General features: G+C 39.4%; 2 protein-coding genes across 3 annotated transcripts in view; one reads left to right on the plus strand and one right to left on the minus strand.

Annotated features, from left to right (window-relative positions):
- The first annotated feature begins 150 nt into the window (after positions 1-150).
- LOC131451502 (calsequestrin-2-like) lies at positions 151-7,168 on the plus strand. The gene is made up of 11 exons (XM_058622306.1): positions 151-516; positions 2,900-2,984; positions 3,133-3,233; positions 3,785-3,893; positions 4,570-4,643; positions 5,203-5,333; positions 5,421-5,466; positions 5,546-5,600; positions 5,674-5,774; positions 5,885-5,959; positions 6,047-7,168. The coding sequence occupies exons 1-11, from the start codon at positions 274-276 to the stop codon at positions 6,254-6,256; spliced, it is 1,230 nt and encodes a 409-aa protein (XP_058478289.1). The 5' UTR covers positions 151-273; the 3' UTR covers positions 6,257-7,168.
- Positions 7,169-9,418: 2,250 nt separating this feature from the next.
- LOC131455201 (vang-like protein 1) overlaps positions 9,419-23,782 on the minus strand; it is a 46,772-nt gene continuing 32,408 nt past the window's right edge. The window contains exons 5-9 of one of the 2 annotated variants that reach the window (XM_058622699.1): positions 22,750-22,925; positions 17,161-17,294; positions 14,340-14,487; positions 14,022-14,256; positions 9,419-12,799 (exon numbers count right to left, since the gene is read on the minus strand). In XM_058622699.1, coding sequence (XP_058478682.1) covers positions 12,539-12,799; positions 14,022-14,256; positions 14,340-14,487; positions 17,161-17,294; positions 22,750-22,925 — 954 coding nt within the window. In that variant the 3' untranslated portion in view covers positions 9,419-12,538. Of the gene's footprint in view, positions 12,800-14,021; positions 14,257-14,339; positions 14,488-17,133; positions 17,295-22,749; positions 22,926-23,782 lie in introns of both variants that reach the window. The other variant, XM_058622697.1, reaches the window with a different exon arrangement.

Consider the following 23,782-nt stretch of genomic DNA (forward strand, 5'->3'; position numbering starts at 1 on the left):
ACATGAATGAATGGCTGCCTCATGAGTGATTGTCCTTTAAATGTTCTTGACTTTTTCAGGAAGAGAGAGAAAAGGAGGAGGCAATTAACCCTCCCGAGGTTTGGCCACCTAATACTGTGTGATTAAGAGGAGGAGACAGATGAGGGAGAACACTGATGAAATATTAGAATAATTCATATTTGATACAGAAGAGGCAGCATATCAATTATTAGGGGGACATTTGAAGTTGGGCCTGTAGACGTTATTTAATTTCTCTTCACCCACAAAAAAACAATGCAGCAAATCTGGCTTTCTCTACTGTCTGGCATCTGCCTTTGCTTGGTTTTCTTTTGCGACGCTGAGGAGGGTTTGGAGTTCCCAAATTTCGATGGGAAGGACAGGGTGCTGGACGTCAACGAGCGCAACTACAAGAAGGCTCTGAAAAGATATGACCTGCTGTGTCTGTTCTACCACGAACCTCTGCCGACCAACAAAGGCCTGCAGAAGCAGTTCCAGATGACAGAGCTGGTTCTGGAGGTAAGATAAAGATGTTAAGAGGCAAAGACCATACAAACAAACAAGAAACAATCCAAAGCATTAATATAATCAACGCTGCTTGTCTTTCTCTGCTTCAGATGTGAGTTAGTGGTGTGGAATAAGTGGAATAATGTGGGAAAATAGATACAGAAAGAATGATCACACTTTTAATATGGTGTGATTAACTTAACAAATGACGAGAACATCATCTATAAGCTCTAAAGACACAAAAACTGCTAATTGTTTCTTTAAAATAATACACAATGACAGGTGTATCTTCTCTATTTTTAATGATATGCATGAAATCCAAGGTAAGAATAAGAATATTTACGTTTTTGTCCAAATGATGTGTCTTTGGCTTCACAGGCAAATAAAAGTTAAAAGTATCATTTTTAAAAAGTTGCAATCAAAATGTATATTTGTACAATATTTACAGAGTTTATCAGTTTGAACGTTCAATATCTTGTCTTTATTGACATTTATTGCCCCTGCCTTTTTCAAAGTGTATTTACACCCATGTAAAGCCGCAGAGCGCTGCTATCAGGGCTGTCGACTCCAAATCTCGTTTCTCTGTAACCGGTATAAACACTTTTCAAAAAAAAGAAAAAAGAATCGTTGGCAACACGTTATCTCCGAATCAATTATCAACACTCTGTTTCACCACCCACACTGACATTCAGGCACACACAAATCTGAGTCCTGCCAAACACATGTCATTACTGATCAAAGGAGTGAGAGCATCTGTTGTAGCGTACAGAGCGATTATAAAGCCTAATGTACTTGATAACATAAAAATGTTTTCATAAGCTCAGATACAGCTCAAGTCCCTGCGGGTTCCACTCGCAGCCTCACTGACGTGCTCGTTTAACTGTAACCTGTCATAACAAGTCAGTCAGTAGTCAGTGATCCTCCCTGCACTGAAATCCAGATGCTTCCTTCTGCCTCTCACATACAGTATAAACTGTCTGCTCAACCATAAGAAGTGATGTATGTTTCCTAAACTGTCACAGATTGACGTGCACACACACACACACTCACTCTTTTAATCCCATTTTTCACTCTCCTCAGTGATTCACATGTATCCAGGGATTGTTTCTAGGTCATTCTCTTAATTATAGCTTGCTCCCAAGACTCTTTGGCGGTGAACTAGAATTAAAGTGGGGTCTTGCATCCCTTCCCACTCTATCCATATCAGGAAGTATCAGGAAAGTTTTATTCACTCAACCCAAGCTGACTTGTCAGTTCTTGGTCTTGCATTCATGTCGTGGTTTCCTGCAGCGCTTGAATGCAAACACGGAGTGAAAAACACATTTTTGTCTCTTCATGTGGTTCCTCAAAAGTCAGTTTTCCTTCCACAAGCTGAAAGGAAAGCAGCCCCAACACACAGCTTGAGTCCAACAAGTAATCTCCACGGGGGGGCTCTCGCAAAACACACACACACACACACACACACGCACGCACACACACACACACACCTTTGTAATGGATGGATAGTTCGCCAAAGACGTCAGCTGTGGATACCAGCTCAAATGCTCGTTTGTAGGACAGTTGCATTAAACTAAAAGCCTGTTAACCTCTGCTTAATTTAGACTCATATTTATGTGGATTTTTAGTTGTTCCGCCTTGATTTAAAATACTGAAGTTGTTTTACATTTTCTAAGAACAGTGACAGCAACAATTAATCAATTATCAATCGATTGCTGAATTAATAGTCAACTCATTTTGTTAACAAATAATTGGTTTGAATGTTTTATCATCATTAAAACAGGTTTTCAGATTTCAGATCGGCTTCTTAAATGTGGATATTTTCTGGTTTCTTTGCCCCATATAACAAATACATGATGTCGACAAATCAAGACATTTAAGACCACCATCATTTCCAGGTTTGGGAAACACTGATCAACACTGATCACCTGATTAATCAAGGAAATAATCAACAGATTGATCGATTATGAAAATAATAATGCTCTGAAGACCTGTTGATGTTGATTCTAAGATTGTTACATGTGATTCATTCTTATTGTCAAGATGAAAAACATCACAGCAAAAAAACAACTACTAAAACAGTTTATGGGAATTCTCTCCAAAGCTTTATCTTTTGAGATATTTTTATTTTTAGCATTTTATTGCATTCTTTTTGAAACCAAAGTTTAACCCAATGTTGAACATTTACAGTAACTTTATTTGAAAAATAAACTCAATTCACAATTTGATTTGGGTATTTATCTTTGAATATGTTCATACAGATGTAGCATAATGCAGCTTCCCCCGTGATTTTGTATTGACCTTGGAGAAATAATGTGATTTGGTCAAAAACAATAACAGTTCTGACTCACGCGGTCTTCAGTTTGCTTAATGTGACTTTGTCTGTTTGAACACCCAGCTCACGGCGCAGGTCCTGGAGAACAGGGACATTGGTTTTGGGATGGTGGACTCCCAGAAGGATGCAAAAGTTGCCAAAAAATTAGGTACGAGTTTGACCCATTTGTTGTCGTTGTTCTACCTGATGTGTATGCTGAATGTCTACTGTATGTACACTCCTTATACACATACTTACTTTTACTATTTGCTACTAACTGCCAGTCACAGATGATAAATACTCCCGTCTGTCTGTAGGTCTGGAGGAAGTGGGCAGCTTGTATGTTTTCAAGGACGACCGGGTCATTGAGTTTGACGGGCAGTTGTCAGCGGACACGCTGGTGGAGTTCCTGCTGGATGTGAGTGGAGAAGTGACTCTACTGACACTTTCTGATGGGAACTCTCGTCAACCATGAAGAGAGGAAATCCTCAGGCCATTTTGACATAGAGGAAAGGCACAGGTGTTACTCATAACATTAATAATGGCTCTGTTCAGTCCACGTGAGTCAGAACACTGACGGTGAACTACTGTGCCAGACAATGTGAAAAGGACACAAATATTCATTTCATCACAAATATTCTGAAGTTTGACACCTGGCATGTTCACATGAATACAGTTAAAGATATCGCTTGTGTTGATGGAGTAGGTCTGAACAATTTGGATTCAGCTGCAATTTCTCCTGAAAAGTCCAGTTTTTGAACCAACTTTGTCCACAAATTGTCTGTAAACAGAGCAAAGTCTACTTGTTACTTCCATGGAAGACACAGTAACCAAAAACAGGGCAATACAAGTGTAGCCTTAGCGTTTATAAAATGAATAATTAATTGTACAGTGTTGGCTGTGAGCTTTACTGATTTGCTGTTTCCTGGTAGTGCATATCACTTATCTATGATATACTCCCCCCTTTAGGTGTTGGAGGACCCAGTGGAGATGATCAATAACGCCATGGAGGTGCGAGCCTTTGAGAGAATGGAGGAGGACATCCGCCTCATTGGCTACTTTAAAGGAGAAGATTCATGTTAGTACACTCAAGGACAGAGAGAGTGTGTGACCGGTGACGGGGACAAGAACACATGTCCACTAAAGTCTCCTCTTTGCCTTGCCCAAGCTCTAATGGGATCTAGTGGCTAATGGAGCGACATCACTGGCTACTGAAGGGAAACCTGATTCCAGAGTGTATCACTCTCTCTTGCTCTGCCCCTTGAGAGCCTTTACATAGCGTCTACTATCCTGTCTATAGTGGGTCAAACTGCAAATAGATTCTCTGTTTTAAAGACGTGCAGAAAAAAAGTAAGCTGCTGTGTTGGAAGATGTCATCTGGTCCATGAAGCTTCTGTGCAGCGATAGGCTGGTCCTCAGTGGTGATGTGTTGAGAGCATAAGACTTTGTTCCCTGAACGAGATGATGAAGATGATAGTGATGATGATAATTGTTATCAACGTCATTGGTTTTTCAAATGCTCCTGATGTCTCTCTCCTCTATCTTCTTCTCTCTCGTTGCATTCTTCCTTTTCACCTGCCTCACCCAAGGTCTTGACCTTACCATGTGAAGTGCCTTGAGATGATTTATGTTATGAATCAGTGCTATACAAACACAATTTAATCGAATGGAACGCTGGTGAAAGTCTGTATTTCTGCCTTTCTTTCGCTCTCATGATTCTTGACAGTTTCTGTCTTTGTCTCTCTCCTTCTCAGACTTTAGAGCCTTTCAAGAGGCCTCAGAGCGTTTTCAGCCTTACATCAAGTTCTTTGCTACATTTGACAAATCTGTAAGTGTATGTTCTATGATCTATCTATCTATCCATCTATCTATCTATCTATCTATCTATCTATCTATCTATCTATCTATCTATCTATCTATCTATCCATCTATCTATCTATCTATCTATCTATCTGTCTATCTATCTATCTATCTATCTATCTATCTGATTTATCTCACATCATCTTCACTTTATAAGACACTATTCTTGGGGAAATACTGACTGCTTATTCCAATCTCATTTACTTACTACTTAGCACAAATAATGTAAAAGGGTAAAACTGATTTTAGAGCCTGGTTTTAAATAAACAAAACAGTATATCCACCTACATCAGCATCTCATTGTATGGTTATTTATGTGAATTTTAATGGCATTAGTGCATAGGGCATTAAGCAGTTATCAGTAGCAGCTTCATATTTAAAACGTTACCCTAAGCCGTTATTTAGATATGGAGTGTGAAACTGTGACAAAAATGTTTAAATGAAGAGCTGAACACCCCTTCGCTTGATGATTCAAATCTATTTTAATGTTTTCAATAAAGTCCTGCTGTTGTTTTCAATCTTTTTAGGTAGCCAAACACCTCTCGCTCAAGATGAACGAGGTGGATTTCTATGAGCCGTTCATGGAGGAGCCTGCCGTCCTGCCTGGCAGACCACTGTCAGAGATGGACATTGTTGAGTTTGTCACCCAACACAGGAGGTCACTTTGATTTATACCAATAAAGGTTGATTTTTTTTTAAAAATAATCATTTTGTTGTGCTTACATGGAGAATGTTGTATTTGCAGGGCGACACTGAGGAAGCTCCGGGCTGAGAATATGTTTGAGACATGGGTGAGTCGCTGTTATTCTGACTAAATTGACCTGATTGATCAGATCAGGTCTTGTATTGTAAACGCTTCTCCACCTGCAGGAAGACGACATGGATGGGATACATATTGTTGCGTTTGCTGAAGAGGAAGATCCAGGTGTGGACTATTTGCTTTTATTGGTTCCATGGTTATTTCACCTTGACAGTGAGGTTTTTCTGATCTGTCCTAGATGGTTATGAGTTCCTGGAGATCCTGAAAGACGTAGCTCGAGACAACACCAACAATCCAGAACTCAGCATTGTCTGGATCGACCCTGACGACTTCCCTCTGGTTCTGCCTCGTCATTAAAGCACTTTTTTTTTTAACAAAAAATGTTTTTGGGGTCTGTAAATAACGGTAATGCACTTTCATGGTGAATCTGGTTTGTCCTGTACCTGCAGCTGACCACTTACTGGGAAAAAACCTTCAAGTTGGACCTGTTCCGACCTCAGATTGGCATCGTAAATGTAACAGATGTACGTAAAGGTATCCCCGTGCTGCAAAGTGACAAGTGTTTTCGTCCTCTAACCTTGACACTTTTTCCGCTGTCCTTTATTTTCCAGGCTGACAGCGTGTGGCTGGACATGTCCAACGATGAGGACTTGCCCACTGCGGAGGAGCTGGAAGACTGGATAGAGGACGTCCTGTCGGGCAGGGTGAACACCGAGGACGATGACGAATCCCCCGACAACCAGGAGAGCGAAGACAGCAACGACATGGATGATGACGACGAAAGTCATGACCTGGACGACGATGATGAAAGTGATGAATAAACTGACTTTTCTGACACATTAGAATAGTTCCAAAGAAGTTTAATTTAATGTCTCCCAGAAATGTGGAGATTACTGCATGTAGACTGTGTTTAGCTGAGAAAATGATTGATGACCTTGAATTAAATCAAGGTCATCATGGGAACAGTTGGGGCCCAATTTGTAATAAAGTTTGTGCAGTGCCTGGTAATGATGAGGTGAAGTATTTGCCAGTTGAAATGACACAAGAAACAACGAGTGCTTCTCATCAGGTTATTTTATGCTTCCTTCCATTCTCTGTACTATACATATGTAAAACTGCTTTCAAATATAAACTGTCTGGCTTTTGTAGTCTATATATAGAATAAGAATTGGAAGCTTACGATGCAAACAAAGAAAGACCATCATGGTTCTCTGAAAATGTGACTGATTCTTACACACGGGACCTTTAATAACATGCCTGCTCATCTTCAGATGAACAAATTGACCAGATGGGGCTGAGGACTTATAAATAGAATTCAATTAGCAGCGACACACTTTGACATACTCTAAAACAATCGAAGAAAATGAAAAATACACATTTTTTTTCCTTTGAAGATGTCACTTCTTCGATAAGTGATCGTGTAGGGTTTGGACAATTCGACAGCCGATACAACTGAGCTGTACAACTTGCTGTAACAGCAAACAGTTGCCTGTTTATTTGTTGATCTGACAGAATGGAAAAAGTAGAATGTATTTTAAGACGTTTTTATGCTCACCCTCTGCTTACTGTGCTGACGTAGTTCCGATTGCTTTCTTATTATTTATTCAGAGCACAAAAATATTTATTAGTCAATATAATGTATATTACATGCTGATAACATAAGACAATGCATTGGATTAAAGTGTAAAGTCCTATGTTTGATTGCTAATTTTTTATAGTGCACAACTATAATAATAAAAGTACATCATGACTGTGTGCATGTCTTGGGCTGAAACAATTATTTGATTGATCTATTATTAATCGACTACTAAATTAATCGTCAACTTGATAATCGGTTAAGGGCTTTCTCATCATTATTATTATTATTGTTATTATTATTATTATTATTATTATTATTAATAATAATAAAAATAATAATAATAATAATAATAATAATAATAATAATAATAATAATAATAATAATAATAATAATAATAGAGTGCAAGTAAAAAGCTATAAAATCCAAAACAAACATTATCACTTTAAAGCAGTTATACACTAACACAAACATATCATAGGTTGTATCTGCCAATTTCTCTTAAGTGTTTCAAAACCTTTTGCTCATTTCAGAAATTAATTTTAGAAAATATTACATTGACGCTCAAGACAGCAGATTGGCACATGTTTTCCTTCGGTCAATTAACGTTCTCACCTTGAATTATTCAAACACGGGTGAATAATTCAACATTGTTATGCCTCCTAATGGGAACAGGGACCTGGACAGTGAGGGCTGGGGGGTCGAGCAGGGGAGAGACAGGATCAAAGGCTGTCCACAGGGGCATGCGCGCACACAAACACACACACACACACACACACACACACACACACACACACACACACACACACAAAGCAGACAAACTCCTGCTAAACTTGGACCACTGGACATGAATTAATAATACAGGGTCATGCAAGAATCATTATTCCCCTGGAGGTGAATGTGAAACAGCATGTAAACAGTGTCTGTACCACACTGTGGGATTTACACACAACATTGAGAGGCAGATTACGGTCTTAAACTGTGTGTATGCTCTATATGTATGCATTTAAATATGACCTGAGGCAAAATGAAACATCACACTCGTCCTGAAGAAGAAGAAGAAGAAGAAAAGACGCAGGAAAAAAGAGAAAATGTGAGGTGTAGATTTTCCTTTCACAACACAAACCACCAGCAGGAAGAGAGATTTCTGTTCATGCCTTGATCTGCACATAACCAACTCATTACCAGTGGAACAGAAAGGGAGGATTGAGAGGAAGAAAAACATTCCATTTAGATGCAAATACTCCTCATTTTTCTTTCTATCCATCTCTCTCCTCCTCCTCATCCCGGCCGTGTGCGTTGGTCAGGCGGTAACGGGAGGGGGATTAAACCCAGGACAGATGAGTTCCGACAGGCAGCCTCGTGCCCGGAGCTCACGGAGGGATGAGGTTGTTCATTTTCAGTGTGGGACACTGACAGTGACATTCATTTACCCACAAGGCCTGGCGCTGCAGCTCTGACAGGCCTACAGCAGGCCAATTATCTCTGTGCTCGATGACAACAGAAACAGAAAGCCACTAAAATACGGCCCCGCCCCCCCCCCAGAAAAAAATTAACAAGCAAAAGTTTTGCTTCAGCATGTCAGACAGCAGGACCACACACTTAATGGGCAGCGACAGAGGGGAGTGTTGGTGGGACCGAACGTGGGGGAGGGAAAAAGGCACAAATAGATTTCCTCACAGGTTGAAACCTTTAAATACAGTTTGTTACATTCAAACCATTGTCAAACGGTATTGGTATTAGATTTTCTCTCATACGGCAGCATTCCCATGCTGCACACAGGTTGTGATTTGTTTTAGATCAAGACAGACCGACAGAGGCAACAGTGAAGGGACTTCTACTGCTCAAAAACTCAGTAAGGTCTGAGAAACGTTACACACTACAACTTTAAGCTCAGAATCAGAATTCAAATGTTTTCTTTTAACAATGGAATTAATCTTAAAATACAAAAGGTTGTTTTCTTTCCATAAGACAATGTAGTATTTCCTATAGTTTATGTTTTAAACAATATTTGGGGTTATTTGATGTTTTAAGATAAAAAAAAATTCAAATACACATCTGTGCCGCACGTGCACCTTTGATAAATTGCTGTGGGAATAACACACAACTCTTTATATGGACATCCTGGGCTGTGTGTTTATAGGTCACATATTCAGGCTTTACATTTTTATTTTTTTCGACTTTCATTTTATGTCACATTTGAGTAGTGATAAAAAAGTAGCAATAACTGTGCAGAAGTTACAAAATAGACTGTTTTTCTTTTCCTTTTTGTCACAAAATAGACTGTTTTTCTTTTCTATAATCATTTCGTCTTTATAAAAACTAAATGAATTTCATTTAGTATGTTGTTAACAGTCTGGTTAATCAAATTAAGCCCATTTACTGCAAAATACAGGAACATTTCAAATTCAAAGGTTCATCAAAATGTTTATTTTATTTTCTTTTTCTCTCCGACTGTCTCGCTCGGTGTTTTTTTTTCTACAAATGCTAATAGTGTGAAAATGAAACATGTCTTACATTGCAACATCACATGATCGTCATCAAATTGTCCAAGGTAAAACCTGGTAACATCGAGACAGATGGTGGTTTTGAGGAAGAGGAGGAGGAAGAAGAGGGGTGGAGGCTGGTCATTTGAACTGGAATGGCATACACACACACACACATACATACATACAAACATACACACATGCTTGATCACATAAATAGATCCAGTGTAAAAACAGAAGGGCACAGTCACACTGGGATCATAAAAGTTCACCTGTCAGTAAAATAACGACCAGTGGCAGGTGCTTTGAGAAAAGATATTTGCAACAGCGCGAAAAGGGCCTTTTGTAAACATCTTACTAGTTTGTGTGAAAGTTACAAGTTTCCAGTGGAACAACGGTTTTCAAAAAAAACAAAACAAAAAAGAACAAAAAAACATTTTTAGGGAAAACAGGTCACTGCTTCCAGCAGGGGGCAGCGGGGGACAGATCTTCTTACAGCCACAGAGGATCGCTTTGACGTGACAGCTCAGTGTTTAGCCTCCTTTTTTAAAACACTCTTGGTGATATTTCCAGATGACAAAAGACAAGTAGGGTTTAAAAAAAATAAAATAAAAATAGTCACTATAATTAGTCTTGGCTTAATTTTACTGTTGATTTTCCTGGCATGACAATTCCTTAGGTGAAAGAAATAGTAAGAGTCTTGAGTCTTCATTGAAAGTGGCTGACCCGAGGGTTTCCCTGTGAGCGTGTTTCATAAACAGACAAAACAAGGTGGGAAAAGAAAACCAGACGGTCCAGTTGGGAACCAGGTTCCACCCTGCTTCTACCCAGCTCTTACTGCTAATTCATGCATTAACTTACTGTATGTTATAGACACAAGAGCAAAGTCATGTGAGCCCTGAAATGTGAAATCATACTTTAAATACTGTAAATTCTCAAACTATGGCTTCCGGTTACGCCAGTGGGAGAAAGGAACCTGTGATTAGTTCTTATTTGCCTTGTTTTCTTGATAAAATTATTCCCACATGCGCCTTTTTTAAACCAAAAATCCCAACATTTCAGCCAGTGAAGTTGCTGTAGGGTTTTCATCACTAAGGACCTGTTTTGCATGTCAAGTATTGAGAAATAAAGGCAAAATAATGTCTTCTTTTAAAGGTACAGTTGGCAGGATTTTTTGGCATTATTGATTTAAAAAAAAAAAATAAAATAAAATAAAATCCCATGATAACTTTTCAGTGTAACGTCAGTCAAGTGAACAGAAGGAGATGAAGAATGCAGCACCTCCTCTGGGCTCTGTTTCAAGCCTTTGAGAATTCTGGCCAATAACTGGAGGGTTCCACCAGTCAAAGCACAGTTCAGAGAGAGCGCGTGATCCTATTGGTTGTTCTACGACAACTATTATGCACACTTCAGGAAAAGGAAATGAATGCGTGTCAACATCAGGCCTGTGTTTTGGCAAGAATTTGGCGATTACATACATCTGTTAGACGTATGTAACTAGTGGTTGGAGGCTTAAATACAACACAAAACTGTCAGAATATCAATACAGTGCTTAGAGAATTGACACAATATCAGGCTTTGAAATATTGCAATATTTTAATATTTACTCCTCTGGAAAGATCGTCGCCAGTCGCCTGTCTCGTATTAAAGGAGGTCCTCTGAGAACAGAGAGCCATGGTCCCATATGTTAAGAACCTGAGGATGAAACTCAACAATCAGCTATTTTTCGAGCGGTCCTGATTACTGTGGTTTTAAAAAGCTTTTAATGTGGGAAAATATCAGGGAGAGTTTTGTCGAAGGTGACTTAACAACATCCAACTTTATGAATTCTGATGACAACATAATTCTGTTGATGTGCAGTGGAAATGTCCATTACACTGAATTCACCACATGCACATTGATTTGAATACCAGCCTTTATGAGAGAATTTACAGATTTTGAATGATGGTCTGTAGAAATCAGTATATTTTTCTGCCCCTCCCTTCTCCATCACATCAGGCAGGCAGATTGGTGGACGTGAAAAGCAGTGAGAACGTTACTGAAGCGATGAGGCAGGGCAATTGTTATCCATCGGCCTTTATAGCCTGGTTCACTCTGAGTTCACCTTGGTGTTAAACATAGCATGCATGTGTTGTTCCCAACTGGAGTGGAAATATTTCTGGTTTTGCTCCGTTGCACCTGGAGAGAAATCATGCACCGAAACAGGCCAAAGCGCCCCTCTTTGGCTGCTAACATTAGAACACAAGGCTGCTACTGTATGACCGGTCTTAGTGAGGTTTGATGTTTCAAATGCAGAAACACAACGCGTTTCTCCGGAGCTGTGCAGATGTCCTGAAGTAGTGATGGAGGAAATGAAAAGAGTCAGACATCCTTTTGGAGCACATATATTCCAACTTTTAAGATACTTTCTTTTAATTTAAAAACATACATGAATGTGCATTTAATGCAAAATCTGATTGAAGTTTAGTTTCTTTTTTTGTCAAATGCATTTAATTTGTTGTTTTTTTTTTTTGGAGAGAGAGAGAGAGAAATAAATCCATTTACATCTCAATCTGTTGACGTCCAAAAGCATCTGAATACCTTCAGATGTTGAAGGCGAGACGGCAAAACAGGCAAAATACTTGTTTCAGGTGACAAATGTCAAAATACGAGGCACACCAGCGCGGCCCTTGATAGTTCCTCGGTCTGTTCCATGCATATAAAAGTGTGACAGAGACAAAAAAAAAGGTCTCTGTGGAGACGTCAACCTCAAATGTTCCTGTTTGGTTCGACTCCAACTGCTCACAGAAGGAACAAACGGTAATGACACATGTACAAGGCTTCCAAACCCCTGTGAGCGTAATCCTGTGGCAATTCTTCTTTCCATCCAAATACAACATAAAAAGATCAATATATTCAAACGGGTGTGATATAGAGACTCATATACAATATATAAAAATTCCAAAACAATTTCAAATAAAAACTGCAAACCCAAAATGAAAACATTTGAGAGCAACAAAAAGAGTGAGGAGTAGAAAAAAAACAAAAAAAAACAAGTCTTCCTACACGGAGGTTTCAGACTGAAGCCGCAAGACAAACTTGTGTGACTTGGGGTCGATGTATTCCTCCGACATCTGGATGTACGGGATCTTCTTGGATGTCACCACCAGACTGAAGTCCACGCACTTGAGCAGGAAGATTGAGCCGTCCTTCAGGCTGCTGGTGACCGCTGCCTCGCTGATCAGTGTCCACTGACGGGCGAGCCAGTGGTCGCGGCTGTACTGCAGGGTCGGACCTGGGTTCAGGTAGCTCTCCAGAAACGCCTGTGTGCACAAAAACACAAATAAGTCACGTTTAAGAACAAGAAAACACCTTTCAAGTGTAAATATCTATATTTACCGGTGCACATTTCATTCAAACCCACTACAAAAATAATGATTAGAAATTCCACCTTCCCTGTTTAGTGCAGATCGGGCCTCTTTTTCTGTCAGAACCCAACCAGCCCGAGAGAATATTGACCGGACCCGATATGCGTTGTGTATTTTTTAGTCAGAGCCAGACACAGTTAGAGTAAGCTGAAGCGTATCACCAGCACCCATGAGTATAATAACATTTTAGACTCACCATTAATGACCATCAGTTCCCCTTAATTAACTCTATTTACATAATACAATCATTGTGGGTTATTTTGAGTTTGAGTGGAGGAATAGGATAACATTAAAACAAAATCACCAGGTCAATCACTTAGTAGTTACTACTTATTATCACTTTTATATATATATATATGCATATATATATATATACATACATATATATATATATATATATGTATGTATATATATATGCATATATATATATATATACATACATATACATATGTATGTATATATATGCATATATATATATACATACATATACATATATATATATATATATATATATACACATATATGTATATACATACATATATATACATATAAATATAAAAAAATATTTTATATTTGCGCCGGCGTATCGATTATTGTATTGCACGACTCGAGGAAGGATGACGATATACGCCCCTATACGCATTTTGAATTCACCCTAAAATACCGATTATGACATGCACAAAGGCTTTACTAAGTAGTAGTAGAAGCTCCACTTCTGTCTGTATTGTAAATAACTGACTACTGTAGCTGCTCGCTCTCAGATATTTCTTGCTCGTCTCCTCACCAGCTTTTCACTTTTTTTGAAAGCTGACCTACATCTTGTTCCCTTTAATAATACTTCTGTTTCTTCTGCTCTCCGTCATGAAGCAACAGGCTGAGCTGTTCATACTGCTGCTGGAGGATATATTTACATCAATCCAAGACAGACCAGGAAGACAATTAGAACAACTCTCTAGATCAGAATGTCCAGAAATGTCCTTCCAAATGGTTCGTTTTGGACCGGCATATTGAAAATGATGTGTTTACATGAAGCATTGTTTACTCTATATAATCAAGCTTTTGTGTCCATGCAAAGATAGCCACAGTCATGAGACAGAGCCATGAATAAAGGCCAGACCTTGGGCGTCATGTTGTTGGTGATACAGAAGGCCAGGTGCTGCTGGATGCTCTCCATGCTGTGGCAGTGCTGCTGCTTGGTGGTCCTCAGGTATTTCTGTAGGGCTCGAGCCATGGAGGGGAAGATGGCCTGTGCCGCCTCTCGTGGGTCCATCACATCACTCGGAGCCTTCTTCTGCTCTTCCTCTTGCATGCGCTTGATATGTGTGAATGCTTCCTCTATTGCCACCACCAGTCTGTGGGGAATATGCAGAAAACAGAGCGAACGGTAAATATTTTAACATATATCATGGATTTGAAACGTTTTAGATTCACTCACCTCGCTTTCCGTTTGCGGACGCGCCTTTCGTGCTCGGCCTCCTCGTAGTAGAGCTCGTTGTGGCTGGAGTCTCTGCGTCGAGCAGCTGCTGCGATCATGGCTCTGGACTGGGAGTGAGCTAGACCTGCTGCAGCATTATTTCCTGGGCCTGGCATTAGAGAAAGACAAGACCAGAACGGTTGCAGTATGTATTAATGTATGTCTCACAGGTACAGAATCAGATTTAAGAGTCCAGGAAGGACAAGTAAAGACAATGAGTGACCAAGCTGCTCTCAAAGTGGATTCCTTTTTAGATTATTAATGCACATAAACCTCAGTCCATTCCGTTTTATCACCGGCAATAATAAAAAAAACTAAACCCAGCAATTGACAGGAAAAGCCACACAAAGTCGTATTTTTTTTTTTATTGTTCCGAGCACTGCGATAATTCAAAAGCAAACAGCTCACCCACAGATGGTTATTGATATTCAAAGCTCTTTACTATTCTGCCTCTCGCTGCCTTCAGGTAGAACCGAGTATCCAATTAAAAACATGTCTCTGACAACTTCAAAAGTAGACATTTTTGGAATGAGGACGGGGGCTGCTGATATTAATGCAGGTTAAAAGACGGCTGAACTGGTGAATTATTAATGCAGGGCAGAGATCGTGTATAAACAGAATAATTCATGGAGAGAGAGGAGGGAGTTTCCAACACTCCCTGCTCTTGGTGTAACTGTTGCTACATGGGATTTAAGGATGATAGATGTTGGGATGAAAACTCTGAATTTCTTACATTTTTAAGATGTTAACAAAGAGCTGAGTAGCAAACAAAAAAACTACTAACAACCTTTCCAACTAATAGAAATCATTAAAACAAGTTACTTATGTCACACATAATGGCCACGTCTGAATACTTAATCTGAATCTAATGCATTTTGTGAATGAAAACACTTTTTACACAAGCATCTACTTGTGAGAGGAAATATTTCTTTCATTGGTATTTCGTTTTATTGGTGCTTTTTAAACGGTTAATTTAGAAAAATCCAGATTTGAAAAAATGCAATTAGCAAAATTGTCAGTAGATTTTTTACCCAAATTGCTCAGCCCTACTGACAATAATTTGTAATCCTCAACATCTAGAAGAGAGAAGATAATGGAAACTCAAAGAGGTTGTAAGTGAGGATTAGGATTGCTGCTCTGTGCTCTGAGCTTCAGTACTCTTTAATTAGCAAAGACAAGTGTACGTCCCTGAGATCGACTTGTGCGGCAGGAGTAGGAAAGTAAACTGTCTAAAAGAGAGAAGGAGAGAGAAGGAGAGAAAAGGGTCCCTGACCAGCTGGTGCCGGATGAAAATAAAGGAAGATGAGACACAAGAGAGAAATGATGAGACCAGCAGCATAATAGCTATTGATTTATCAGCCATTTCCACCACTGTCTCCAACTATTATTTGAGGAAGAAGAAGAGAGGAGGGAAACAAATGACAGCAGGGAAAAAAAAAGGAGGAGGGAGTCAAGTTAGTACACTTAAGTGAAGCTTGAGGACACTTAAGGGAGAGCATTAATTTAATAGAGGGCTTGTGTTACATTCTGCCAGCTGCCTCAAGGACGACTTTGAACTTTTCCATCAACCTGTGGCATGCAGCGAGTGAAGAGGAGCCGTGAGGAGTGAGTGGATTCACACAGTGACTTCATTTCTAGGTGTAAACGAGGCTTTCATTTAGCGTCAAGTACGAGGACAGTGAGAGATTTCACAAAGTGAACACCAGCAGGCTGTGAGGATGCTCCAGTTAGAAATGTCATTCACTTACTGTCCAAAAGGCAGGCTTTCAGTTTGGCTCCTAAGACTTTTTAAAAGGTTAGCGTCAGTGTTAAGAGACACATAAGGAAGAGAAAGTCAACATTTCAGCCGAGCGGGTGCTTGGATCTTATTCCCACCTGCTTCTAAGGTAACACAGCGAGTACTGACTCACATATCGAATGACAACACTTGCAGTTTTGCATGGTGCAAGCTATTATCTACAAATCACCCGCGCTTTAAATTACTGTTGACAATTTTCCAATGAAGCTCTGTCTGTGGATCGATTTTTTCTTCCTTCCAGGCAACCATTTGTTTCAGCACATTCCAGCGATGTTCGGAAATTAAATCATCTTGCAGAGACATGAACGGTGCCCCACACCGAGTGATCCATCACAGCGAGCGACTCAGAATAGTTCAGTTGCGATAGTTCAGTTCATCACAGAGTGGAAAAATAAAAATATCGATGCGTTTCACTGTGATTTTCAATCAAACTGAAATAAATGGCGGCAGTGGTAAAAATGTAAAGAAAAACATGAAACATAGCATGTGGAGAAATAGTTACCACTGATGTACACAATAATAATAAGCAGTCATCATGAGTAAAAACGATTGCCATCACAATGCATTTCCTGGTAAAATAAATGAATACAATAAAACAATTATTTAATAATTATATAAAATACTTATTTTACCTTTCAAAAAAAATCTTTAATCTTAATCTTAATCTTGTACTTTTCTCTGAGACGTTTTCAATAAATGTGTTGTTTTTAAATGTTTCTGTACAGCAAACATCTGCAAAGAGTACTCTTTAAATCAAACTGTTGTGCCTTGAATAAAACACATTTTAAAAGCATTTTGATTGTGAAAATGATCAACGTGATCAGCAAGTGTCAGCCCTAAAACATTTTAAAGATTGGAAAACAAACACATATCCTGTCCAAGATGACAAGCAACACACAAAACAACCCAAAGCACAGACCAAGACACAAGGTGGAGTTCAAAGTCCTTCCCACTCACCCTCAGCGGGGGCTGCTGGGAACTCACCATCCACGTTGTAGACCTTGAGGCCAGCCAAGTGCTTTGCGGCGCGGGATTTGGAGGCCGAGAGCAACGCCGGGTTGTGGACTGGGAAATCGCAATAGTAATGCTCGATGATGGCCAGAGCTGCTCGCTGAATACTGCAGAGGAGAAGATGGTCGAATTAAAATAAACATATTTGAGTCACAATGCAAGAGAAACAAAACATTTAGCCATGGGACGTTTTTCACGATACTGGGAAAGCAAAGGAAAAGTGCAGACGATAGACGAGGACAAAAACAGCCTGAATAATGTTTTTTTAACACTTCCCATGACAGAAGAATCACATGCATAGTTGTAAGGCGATAAAGAGGGAAGAACATACCACTTTAATAAACCAGATTCCACATAAATAAAAAAGACAAAGAGGTGATGCTAAGGGGGAAAAAGGGACATGAGAAACAAGAATGATCTGAGAAGTAAATTAATGCCTTAGTGGGAAATTCCCACCACAAGTGATATAGAACGCAGACGTAACAACACAGCAGGACACTTTTCACACACTTTCCACATATTTTCATAGATTCGTTTTCAAAAAGGAACATAAGAGCATAAATTCACTGAACACAGACCAACAGTTATGGCTCTGTGTTTATTTTAAAAAGATGTATATCTAATCTTTCGCAGGGTGCAATACGACTCCCACTTTTTTTTCCATCCACACTGAGTAAACAACATTACATCTCCGTCACGTAGCACTGGAACAATCTGATGCAGGATAGCGTCATAGAAGAGGCAGAGGAGTTACCTCAGACACACTGATAACTGTGACACGGGAGAAGAGGAGGGAACTGAGAAAGAAAAGTCATCCTTCACAGCACAGATCATAAAGTTTGCCAAGACTATTAAACCCAATGTTCATAGTGTTCATATAAAGCAGGGGCTCTTTTATAATGTACTGCCTCTGTGCCGAGAGCTACATTAGACTTTAAAGCACACAATAACCTTTTATATTCATAAGTATATCACACACTCATCCAATATTACCCAATATTAGCAGGTTGTTTTTACACACCGTTAAAGTTTTATCCTACCACAAGTTGTGACAATAGTAGTTTTGCTGACCCAGGACAACAGGCTTATGTACATAGCTACAAGGACATTTCCTGGCCGAATGACTGTTTGACTAACCTTTAAATATTAAAGCTGCTCTGCTCTTATCAATATTTGATATTACTGACCTTCACATAAGGACAAGTGTCATGAGTGGAATTGACCAATTCTGACTGTTCACTTATCAGCATTGTTTCCAACACACCAGCAACAGACAATTATAATCAGGTTCCTTCATGAGGTGCACAGAAACATCGATGCACAACACATTCTTTGAATCAGGAGTCTCAAACTCAAATGACCTGAGCAGAAAAATAAAGAGTGAAACCAATAAATGCAGTTATGTGGCGATTATTGCTGGGGTCTCACAGCAAAAGCTTCCTGCCACAGTTCAAGTTTATCAGAGAGAATATAACTTATAACACATAGGCTCAATAAGATTAGACTACATTTAAAAATGAATTAATCTACGCTCTATGTATATATATATATGCATATATATGTATGTATATATATATATATATGCATATATATATGTATATATATATATATACACACATATATACATATACACATATATATATCTCTCTCTATATATATATATATATATATATATATACACATATACATTAAGTTTTAACACAGAGAGACAGAGATCTCAACTCTCACCCAGTGTCAGCTGGGACTGACTCTAGCTCTCCCTGTGACCCTCAGAGTCATATAGATAATAGATGCAGGTTTAATTTTTTAGCTGGCTTTCACGTTTTAAAAGCAGGGAGTCATGGTTCAATTACTGCAAATTACTGGAATTCAGTGGCTGCTATAACAGTGTTGTGACAGCTCCTCTGACCTGGAGCAGCAGACCAGAGGTCAGCAGAGGCTCCCAGCTGTTAACTGACCAACACCACCACTTCCCTGTGCAACAATGTGAGCCCTCACTGCGTCCCTGTGTCATTATTTAAGCCACGAGGAGAGATAACTCAATATACTCCAATAACAGCACATGCTTGTCCGCAGCATGCGCTTCAGATTATCCCAGTGAAGGATCACAGTCGGCCAATGATCTCTGACCCCATCATAAAAGCAGGTTCTGACCTTACGGACAAATGTTACATTAAAGTAATGGGTCATTTACACAGTATCACATACAGATAAAACCACACAGACATGACTTTGTTCACACTGGTTTGTGGTTTGCCATCATTTGACAATCACATGCATGAGGATAACAGAGTTACAAGACAAATGTTTGTATTTGTTAACAGACTAAAAATACATGACTTGCGAGAAAGGTTTAGGGGCTTTCTATTGATCTTCACTGCTGGTGAAAAGCATGTAGAGTAAGAGAGAGTTAAGGGCTAAAACAAAATATAAAAAAGTCTAATAATTCATAAAAACATCCTCTTTAAAAATGCTCTTTTGTTATTTTTTGATGACCTGTTTAACATTTTTAATATTAGTTTAGTACAAAATGTTTCGTATGGTGCACTGCAATGGACAAGTGCAGAGTGTAGAGATATTATATTTAATATTTATCTATGTATATAATATTTAATATTTATATATTTGGAATGTAGAACATAACTATACTATAATCACTATAAATGCATGGTGTATTGCACCAACACACTTAGATACAATGAATACAATTACTATGCGTGAAATCGTTTGTGCGAATAATAAAGTTTAAAATCACAAATAATCGACATTTCTTGCAATAACTGATAAAAATGATAAAAAAATACAAGTGCAGATTGGTGACTTGATCATTTATACAGTCCCTAGGAGTCTTCCTCTTGCCTACTCACTCACGTTTTGTTGTTCTGTTGCAGGAAGCTTAGTAACTTCCAATTATTGCAAAAACAAAAGCACATATTTCATAGGATGCTGAATATTAAGCAGTGCCAGAGGCAGGTCTCATTCTGCCAAAGGGGCAGCAGAGTGTGGGACACAGACAAACAGACAGAGCCATTGTTCAGCAGCCACTTTCATAAGCATTGAGTAAGAATTCCTTCTGCTCCTCAACAGCAATCAATTATTAAGCCAAGCAAACACAACCAGGACAATTTAAACAAACAGTATGACTGGTTGACACAGCAGCATCTGGAGAAGTGTCAGGGATTGGAAACTTAAACGCACGGTTTGTAACTTCTACTCTTAAGGGTCTCCCAATCTCAACAGTAACAAAAGACCTCGTTTGATGGCGGGGGGGAAGCAGCATGGGATGGGAATAGTAAGCTCTGGTACTGGTACTAGTACTTCCTCACTCTGATGTTTCATAGGGGGTTTGCTCAGAGACAGGTAAAGTGGAATCTAGTGAATCTAAAGAAACATTATGACTAATATAAATACACAACTATGAATATATGCTACGTATTATATCCTTATCTTAAATCGCAAAACTGCTGGTAAAGGAGCTGCAGTGAAGAGAAAGGGAGCAGACTCAGCGCTGACCAGTCATGGAATGTAAACTGTTCCCAGCAGGGAATGTGTTTAACCCCCACCCCACTGCAACAACACTCCCAGCCAGGCCATGAGGAATGTGTTCATATTTAACTTTTCTGCTCTGACAAGGAGACAAAAAAGAATCCTCAGGTCTTCAGATTGGTATCAAAGACCAGTCAGATAGAGACAGGCTTTCAGGACCACAGGGTCTCTGTCATGATAAAGCTAAAGATGGATGCCAGAGAACGAGGAATGTGAGCCACAACTGCAGCCTGTTCATGGAAGAGGAAACGTGCGAGGGATTGGCTGAGAAAACACAAGACCCACACATGTCTGGGCATCTCTGTATGATACATTCATGATCATGGCTACATGTGCACGGGTCATTTGCATGTATATTGTGCAATTACCCGTGTGTGTGTGTGTGTGTGTGCGTGTCCACGCGGGAGTGACAGGCTGACCAGATGCTCGGCTGCAGTCTGCAGGGAGCTCTAATTAGCCGTGTGTTTACAGTCACAGACGGACAACAGCGTGACTGCTGCTGGCCAAGCAGGGATGAATGACACAGCTTATGAGGGACAACACCCTGAAGGAAGCCAGTGAACACACACCATCACAATCACATTCACCAGTTTGATCTGAGGCTAAATCAATACATACTTCCTGCTTTGACAGTGTGAATATAGATTTTTTACAGCGTTTATGACACATTCCCTCCTCTGTATGTCATAATTACATCCTTAGATAGATATAGACAGACAGACAGACAAAGTATTACATTTTAGAATGTATATTGTATCTCTATATGCACTTCTTTCTAATGATTTTGCTCAGTGCAAAGAATGTAGGACACGTGAACTATGAGTCTCCCCTGAAACGCAACGACCTAAAGATATAAGATAATATTTCATCCATCCTGTCATAAACCTGTCACCTATAAATCCATCAGGTTTTATTAGTTATTGGTAGGGAGGAGTGCATGTGAGACCGGGGGCTGCACACTGACACCAGGCAGCAGCAGGAGAACTAAAAATGGGATCTTCCTGTTTTCCCTGAGAGGCGATTAGGCCACAAAAAAACTAGTCTGAGCTGTTCTTTCCCACACGTAAGCACACATGCACACTCCCATTCTTTCATTCCCACATTCATTTTAGGATTCTTCAACACTACCCAGCCATTAACTATTAATCCTTCGCTCTCTATTCTCTCTTTCGCTCCCTCCCGTAGCCTCCTGCCTGCTCCAGTCTCCAGGGTCTTTCCTCTGTTCTCTGGCCTCTCTCTGCAGCTTTTTCTGAAGGAGTTTCCTCTGAAGGCTTCCTCCTCCCTTTTCCTTTTTTATTCTGGCACAATTTCCTCTCCCTATCAGCTACTTTGTCTGCACGCCCTTTTGTGTCTGCGCTTTGTTCCATCTCTGATTTTCAACATAAGTCTTGTTTTCTGTTCAATCAAGCAACAAGCTCAAAGGTCAAACCAAGAATATTCCGTTTACTGTCCTAGAGGAGCAAATGAACCAGAAAGTATTTAAATTTAAAAAAGCTGCAATCATAGACCTATCTTTATTTTCTTAAAAATCACTTTAATTGGTGAGTTATATAATCAAAAGTGCTGGCAAATAATTTAGGGTTAAGGGTTATTAATTAATTGTCGTAGCCCTAAAGAGCATGGCAACCAAATTATGAACATTGCTCATCTTACCCCTGAATCCAGAAAGGCAATGAGCTGGCCAAGCAAATATATGCACACACATTCCTAGTTTAACTACCTTCCTTTGTCCCATGAATGCGGTGATTCTGAAGGCTTTCCTCGTAAATGCAGTGTCAAGACTGAACGACTGTCACTGTGAGTCGTAAAATCCTGTTTCTCAAGCGTCACATCAGCCTCTAAAATCAAGGACCTGTGCTTTAACTGGTCTTCCTGGATCCTGTTTCATATTCACAAAATTTGAATTGTTTGATCTTTATTTGACTTTTTATGAGGATAAAGGATATCAGGATGAAACTGATAGGCCACGACATTCAAATTATTGGAGGAAACACCTAGTTCCTTGCTATTTCTTACCTGAGCTGTCCCAGATTGTAGTGCTTTGTCTCTCCATCTGTGGAGCGTGTGACACACAAGGAGAAGCATGGCTGAAGCTGCCTGAGCTCCAGCAGTACGATGGCCAAGTAGTGGATGAAGAGCAGAGCGTCCACTAGCGACACGGCGTACTGCACGATTCCCTGGTAGTTGTCATCCTGCAGGGAAAGCAAAAAGTTTGGATAAGAGTCTTTGTACCATGTGCAAAAACAAGCACAACATACCACTGGGGGTGTAGAAACACATAAACATGTGAGATAAGATGTAGAGCAAATTAATATTTAGATACTTTTCAAAGGATGCCACTCATAAGAATATTTTTTTCTGTGTGCGTGTGTGTTTTTCTACATGTTTTCTGAATGAGGAACCAACAGGGATTTTAAATCATGTCTCACAGAAAACACATGGCCCTGGAGAAGCCAAATATCTGTGTTTTCATTGTCACTGATTTTGTGAAGCTTATAAAAGCATGAAAATTAATGCCTCTCCCGGGCCGGTTCATGCATGTTTCGTGCACTTAGAGGCAAGAACAGCCACAATATTTCATACCTGCATTAAAGGCTGCACAATATGGCAAAAAAGGCTACAGTAGACATTGATAATTATCATGATAAATGAAAAAGATTGATTTTTACATTTAAAGGTGAAGAAACCAGAACATTTTCATTTGAATATGTTTTGGATTTTGAATAAATGGACAGAAAACTGTAGGGGTATAAGAAAATATTGTGATATTTCATGTCATGATACTGTATCAGTTCTATAAAGTGTTATAGCGATATGGAAATATTATTGAAATGTGCTGTATATAAGCCTCCCACCACTAACTGGCAGCAGGGCTTTGGCCACTGTACTGACCTAGTGTTGATTTTTATAACACTGTTGTATTTACTGAGTGTTTTTCTGAAAATATACTATTTTGGGTGAGGAAATTACATTTGCTCATAGTATCCCAATGTATCACACATATTGTGACATGTATCTAGAAAACAATAGGCATTTCACACATCTAAGG

The sequence above is a fragment of the Solea solea genome, chromosome 2 (genome assembly GCF_958295425.1).
Source record: "Solea solea chromosome 2, fSolSol10.1, whole genome shotgun sequence".
NCBI lineage: Eukaryota > Metazoa > Chordata > Actinopteri > Pleuronectiformes > Soleidae > Solea > Solea solea.

Excerpts from the sequence above, each read along its gene's own strand:
- LOC131451502 (XM_058622306.1), top strand. The coding sequence starts at position 274 with ATGCAGCAAATCTGGCTTTCTCTACTGTCTGGCATCTGCCTTTGCTTG. Across the intron at positions 3,234-3,784 it reads TGGTGGAGTTCCTGCTGGAT|GTGTTGGAGGACCCAGTGGA; the intron begins GTGAGTGGAGAA and ends TCCCCCCTTTAG. Across the intron at positions 5,334-5,420 it reads TTTGTCACCCAACACAGGAG|GGCGACACTGAGGAAGCTCC; the intron begins GTCACTTTGATT and ends TTGTATTTGCAG.